The sequence below is a fragment of the Labrus mixtus genome, chromosome 7 (assembly GCF_963584025.1).
Source record: "Labrus mixtus chromosome 7, fLabMix1.1, whole genome shotgun sequence".
In the NCBI taxonomy this organism is placed as follows: Eukaryota; Metazoa; Chordata; class Actinopteri; order Labriformes; family Labridae; genus Labrus; species Labrus mixtus.
This window is the reverse complement of record NC_083618.1, coordinates 24,646,991-24,653,624: the sequence shown is the minus strand read 5'-3', so window position 1 is coordinate 24,653,624 and position 6,634 is coordinate 24,646,991. Positions and strand designations below refer to the sequence as shown.

Genomic DNA, 6,634 nt, shown 5'->3' with positions numbered 1-6,634 from the left:
TTTACCACATTTCATAAAACTCATACCTGACGATGATCTTCATTAATGTTTTCTACAAATGGTTTCTACCCTAAATCTTAGCAAGTGTATTTGTTAAACTTTCCATAGACCACTAGCTACAACCTCAGACCACATACTACAACCTCAAACCAAATACTACTACCTCAGACCACACACTACAGTCCAGACCACATACTACAACCTCAGACCAAATACTACAACCTCAAACCAAATACTACAAACTCAAACCAAATACTACAACCTCAGACCACATACTACAGTCCAGACCACATACTACAACCTCAGACCACACACTACAGTCCAGACCACATACTACAGTCCAGACCACATACTACAACCTCAGACCACATACTACAGCCTCAGACCACATACTACAGTCCAGACCACGTACTACAGTCCAGACCACATACTACAACCTCAGACCACATACTACAGCATGAGACCACATACTACAGTCTAGACCACATACTACAGCCTCAGACCAAATACTACAACCTCAGACCACACACTATAACCTCAGACCACATACTACAACCTCAGACCACATACTACAGTCCAGACCACATACTACAACCTCAGACCACATACTACAGCATGAGACCACATACTACAGTCCAGACCACATACTACAGCCTCAGACCGCATACTACAGCACCAGAGGCTTCATCCGGAGACCCGTCCGGCCAGAGAGCATCTCCATCCATAGCAGCAGCTTCTTTCCAGCTGCTGTAACACAGGACGTTAAGGTAGGAAAGAAATACCACAACACACACCTCACCTCACGTGCAATAATGTTAGTGCTCTCTTTTCCTTTGTCTTACTTTTCCACCTTTACTGTTTTTGTAGAGCTGACTCTAGGAGAAATGCAAAATAGTCCCAGTTCACCTGAACTATCCTGTACCTCTGAAAAAGGATATAAACATCTAATCCGACCCCAGCAACTGTTTATCATATGTTGCGGTCTTTGCGGCCTCTTTCTGGTCTTCATTTTTGGACACTCTCCCCAAGCCTTAAGGCTGCATGGCCGTGCCCTCGTCTACTATTCGGTATCTTTGGTGTTTACTGGTTAAGATCTTCCTCCTTACTTTCAGAAGGTCATTGCATTTTCCTCTTGAAAAGCAAGATGTTCAATACTATTCAGATGGAAGAATGTGACCCCTCCATCACACAACCAATGGATAAAAGATGTGATGCAAAACATCAAGCTTGAAAAAATCAGATGCACCCTTAACGATTCTATTAACAGATTCTACAAACCGGGGACCCATTCATTTAACTATGTGATGAATGTATCTGGCCTTGAACTATAAACGTACATAATTTCAGGTGGTCTGTCCCTTCAACGCTTAAGAAGAGAATGCACTTTTGTCCTTTCTTTATTTCCATGTGATGTGTTAGTGTGCGCTTGTCTACGTGTGAGAGAGTAAAATCCATTTTGTAATGATTAAATTCAATTAAATTAAAAAACTTTATTCGTCCCCGGGGGGCAATTCAAAGGCACACAGAGCAGTAAATTAACAACAGTGCAAGTACGAAACATTTTAAGCTAAATATAGTGTCAATTTAATAATAGATGTGAGATGTTTATCTCTGATGAATATGGATACATTAAGTGAAATGTGATCATCACTTGAAAATAAATTAGACAAATACACTCGATAAGAAAATAGTTTTTGCTGAGTTTTCAACATATTTCACATATGTTCAGGCACAAAAAGAGACTACTAAACCCCTTTGCTCCAGCTTTGCAGCAGGGGTCCTTCGAGCTAACGCTAATGTTTGTTAGCTCAGTCGCAGCTAGCAGCTACGTGCGCAGTCAGTCGTCGGAACAAACATGGTGTTGTTGGTTTCTCTCTGTTGAGAATGAGCCCGAAAGAAGTCAGGTTTGTTCAAATGATTATGTTTTAACCAAAAACAAAGACGTGAGATCTTAAAAACACGTCATCCTGAGTCAGTCTGATGGCTAAGCAGCGTGTTTACGCAGGTGTACAGTTCACTCGCTGCACCTTTTGTTTCTCGAGCTAACGTGGCTAACTAGCCTCCGATACGGACTCTTAGTGTCGTTTCAAAATGTTAAAGCCGAAATCAGCCAACAGCTTGTAGTCTCTCAAGCATTGTTATAAAACTGTCTAACCGCGATAAGATGGTTAAAAAAAAACGTCCCACCAACGAGCGGGACGATCCCCCTTTAAAAAAAGATCTACTTTTAGAATCGGCTCATGATGCTCGCTAACGTTACCGCCCACTGCTGAAGGATTATGAGGATGAGACAGCGATTGTAAAAAAATATGAATAATGATTTTTATGCATGCCGAATTAATAACCAGCTTCCACTGTGTCTGTTCCCAACATATCAGACTCTTTGTTATGAATTCAATAACATTTCTAAGCCAGTTAACACTAAAATGATAGATTTTTAAAGGGGGTTTGGTTGATCGCTTCTGTCATTAAAGAAGTGAGTTATTCTGCTCGTTCCTGATCAACCAGCATCAAAAAAATGCTCTGTCACCATAACATCAGGTTCCCTCACTGCGGGTTAGGACTACTCAGTGTAATTTTATATATTATCTAGTGGTTCTAACTCTTGTGTACAACTTTGAACCAAACCCAGTCTGCGTATTTCCGCAGCATGTTTGTGTTGTGTTGGCTAACATACTGCTAATGCTCGCAGCTGTGTGAATGTTACTCAGCTTTTGTCTTTCTGCCAGCTCCCTACAGCTGCTGTCACGTCACATTTAGCCTCCTGGTTAATTTGAGTTGTTATATTAGTATGTTGTAATGAGTCTCTTGGTGTATATTCAGTATAGAAAGGTGCTTCATAGTGAGTTTGAGGCCCTCACAAGGAAGTCACCTGTGTAAATAGTTTGCCAATTATTGACTTTCGAAGTCATTAACATGGCTTCATTATTTGGATGATTGGCAGGCTGCTCCTATTTATATTTAAAATATCTTTATTGAGTTTTCATCATATAAACACAAAAAAAGAATAATAATAAAACATAGAAAACACCAGGGTTGGGCAGTAATATTCCACATTGCCACAAATGGTATAGAAATGTGCAGAACAAGTAAGACAAAGAAGTCTCTGTGGCAGTGACAGTAATACCTGATGAAGTGCAATAGCTCTTCCCACCCTCCCGTCCCCAGCTGTCCTGAAAAAATTAAGGCGTAACATCTAAGAGTTTGTTTGCAGCGCACCACACGGAGTCAGATCTTACTTTTTATATCAAGGGCCGGATCAAAGCTAGCTGCTCCTGTTTATAGTTATGTAAAGTTGTTTATATTAATTTATCTGCATTAACTAGTTATCTTGTTTAATTTGTTTTTAATTAATTGAATGCTGTTTTATCTCTTTAAGGGTCAAATCTACTTGCTTCTGAACCAGGCGTACGCGTAGACAACCTGCTGTGTCGTGAACCTAAATGTTCACACGAGCCGTTTTCACATCTGCTCTCCTGAAAACTGCTCCAGATATTCTCCTAATCTGGTTGTTCAAACTTGTTCTTCACAGCAGGCGACTATCCCTGCCGGACAGAAAGAGGGCGGGGGTCTAGGACGAAGCAACAGAGTCCTCTATATGACGCTATAATGAGAATATGTGTCTTTCTATCAATGCTATGTGTAGTTGAAGAGAATCTCAATCTGAACTAAAGAGTGGAGAAGAACATACTGGAGAACAGGGAACATAATGCAGCAGATTCATTAGAACAGATGGTAGAGGTGGCATGCAGACAGTCTGTGGTCATGCAGCGATCACAGGGAATAAACGTCACCACCCCCCTCCCCCCACTCGCTCCAGGTGAATTCTCCTGATTATATCCTGCTGCGTTCTCACATCAGCTCACTCTGACTTTCCGCAGAATAAATACGAGGAGGCTGGAGGAGAAACTCCGGGTGAAGAGAGAAACATTCAGCTGATTGTGTTCACACGTGACGCTCAGCACCAACACTTTCACTCTGAGTGAAAGTCCGCAAAAAAAAAAAAAAACCTGCGTCGAAATATCGCAAATATATCTTTTTTAAAAACTGAATTTACTTCCTGTCTGTGCAGTGAATGATCCACAGATCTCATTTAGCCCGAGTCCTGGAGGTCTGATCCAAACAGAGCACCCGGAGCCGTTGTTAGATGTCACATAGAGACGCGGGAGGATTTGAACTACTTAGCTTCTTCTACAGCGGTAGTTAAAGCGGTCGCCTTAACTGTAACTTTAACTGTAAACTGTAAGATTATTGATAAATAAGTAGAATTTTTGTGCCTTGTTTGACCAGATGTTCTTCTCTCCGCTGTTTCCAGGGATGACCTGACGACATCTTGCTACTTTGACCTCCTCCACCACCCCAGCTCTGTCGGGTAAAAACTCACCTCCACCTCACATCTGCAAACGCCTGGATCGACTCGCTCTCTGCTGGATCCTCTTCCTCCACACCCCTCCTACAGCCCTGTTTTGATCTGTCCTGTCTCCCCATTCACAAATCAGAGACCATGTATTGCCTCCAGTGGCTCCTCCCTGTGCTGCTCATCCCCAAACCGCTGAACCCGGCGCTGTGGTTCAACCACTCCATGTTCATGGGCTTCTACCTGCTCAGCTTCCTGCTGGAGAGGAAGCCCTGCACCATCTGTGCCTTGGTCTTCCTTGCCGCCCTCTTCCTCATCTGCTACAGCTGCTGGGGCAACTGCTTCCTGTACCACTGCCAGGACGCTGCGCTGCCGGACGCCGCACAGGACCCGTCCATCGTCGGGACCTAGTAGAGAGGATGGGGGGGAGGGGGGAGACATCTCAGAAAAGGAGTGAGGGAGGGAGAGTGGAGGGTGATACTGCCATGCTGGATGAGCGGAAAATACTGAAACTGTTCGGCCAAGAGTGGAACGGAAGAGGAGGAGAACGCCGCTGTGGAGGACTGTAAAGGAAGAGACTCAAGTTTAAGATGGGAGGAGGCGGACGGAACGTTTGAGGAGACATTTAGAGGAGAGGAAGGAGGAGCATCCAAATGTCGTAGACGTTTGGGAACATTTTGTGTCTGGCATATGCATAAACCTGGTCGATTAACACACACACACACACACACACACACACACACACACACACACACACACACACACACACACACACACACACACACACACACACACACACACACACACACACACACACACACACACACACACACAGAGTGACAGCTGTGTTTCAGTATTCTCGTTTCTCTCTAACCCTCGGACTCGTTTACTTCCAACTGCTCCGTAAAACACGACAGGTCATATTTTCAACCTCAAACTTCCATATTCTCACACACACACAAGGACGCTCCTCACAACCACACACACACTGCTGCAGTTTGTTCACATGCATTACACGCCATGAAGTGTTACAGGATAGTTTGCATCTTGTCGTTTTTTTTTCCCCCAAAGTTCGAGGGAGTCACCTGACCAATCTCTGCCGCCATTTTGGCTCTGCACACGCCATATTGCCCTGACCCAGGGTAGCACACACACACACACACACACTGGACAATCGATAACTATGCTGTGACTAACTCCTCGTGTGAAGGTGAAGAAATACTGAGACTGTCCCGTCTTCTTCACCCTCACCGCGCTCGCCTCCTCCTCCTCTGAGTGAACGCCCCGACCGCCACACTCAACGTTTACTTTCTTCTTTGCTGTTTTCTCTTTTCGTTCGTTTGTGTTTCTCGTGCATGGGTTGCTGTTTATTTTTTCAAGGTTCACAGAAATTTTAAACGATTAAAAATTGCTGAAAGTGTGTGTGTGTGTGTCCGTTGTGACAACGACACGCTGATAGAAAACTTGGAGACGCACGAGGCGATCGCACCGTCGGTGTTCTCAGCGACATAAAGCAATACGGAGCTCTGCTGGTCGAGAAATCAAACAGTCACAATCAGACGAGAGACGCCGCCGCTCCGTTTCCTCCTGCGTCTCTGCTCCACGTGTTCAGCTGTCAGACAGACGGAGGTGTTTATACCGTTAGTGTGTGCGGGCGTGTGGACTCCTGTCGCAGTGCTGAACACGGTAACTGCTGCATTATTGCTTTGGTTTTAATTTAAATAAAGTTTTTTCCTCTCAAAGTGTTTGACTGTGTTTAAAACTGATTCTTGATTTAAAGAAAGAAGTTCACCTTTCACTTCCTGTTTATATTAAGTTCAGAAACCTGAAACATGTACATCTTTGACACCTGAAGAAAACTCCTGATATTAACAAGGGGGGGGAGGGGGGGGTCCGCTAGGAGGACTACAGACTCCGTACGTGGGGCATGCACACCAACCACTAGTCTCCTGGAGATTTAATTAAACACATTTTAAAACACATTTAAATGACATTATTTCAAACTTTAAAAATAAATGTTATGCTTTTACTTTGAAGGTCTGTCATTTCTTAAGCTGAGAGTACTTGACTTCCTGTGTGCTTTTATTTTGAAACAAGGCAAGGTCCTTCCTGTAAGAGTGAAGGTTAGGACAGGAAGTGGTTAGTGATCCCAAAGTGAGGTCAAACAGCTCAAAGGAACGGTAACAAAGGTCAATGTGTGATGTCATAAGGTGGATTACTTCGGACTCGTCAGCCGAGCTGTCTGAGAGTTTGTTAAAGTGAAATGAGACATTCAAA

General features: G+C 43.7%; 1 protein-coding gene across 2 annotated transcripts; it reads left to right on the top strand.

Annotated features, from left to right (window-relative positions):
- The first annotated feature begins 1,757 nt into the window (after positions 1 to 1,757).
- blcap (bladder cancer associated protein) lies at positions 1,758 to 6,104 on the top strand. 2 transcript variants are annotated; one of them, XM_061041349.1, is made up of 3 exons: positions 1,762 to 1,904; positions 4,087 to 4,199; positions 4,316 to 6,104. In XM_061041349.1, the coding sequence occupies exon 3, from the start codon at positions 4,505 to 4,507 to the stop codon at positions 4,766 to 4,768; it is 264 nt and encodes an 87-aa protein (XP_060897332.1). In that variant the 5' UTR covers positions 1,762 to 1,904; positions 4,087 to 4,199; positions 4,316 to 4,504; the 3' UTR covers positions 4,769 to 6,104. The 2 variants fall into 2 exon arrangements, with proteins under 2 accessions (XP_060897331.1, XP_060897332.1); XM_061041348.1 differs by lacking the exon at positions 4,087 to 4,199 and having other exon boundaries at positions 1,758 to 1,904.
- Positions 6,105 to 6,634: the final 530 nt, after the last annotated feature.

Excerpts from the sequence above, each read along its gene's own strand:
- blcap (XM_061041348.1), top strand. The coding sequence starts at position 4,505 with ATGTATTGCCTCCAGTGGCTCCTCCCTGTGCTGCTCATCCCCAAACCG.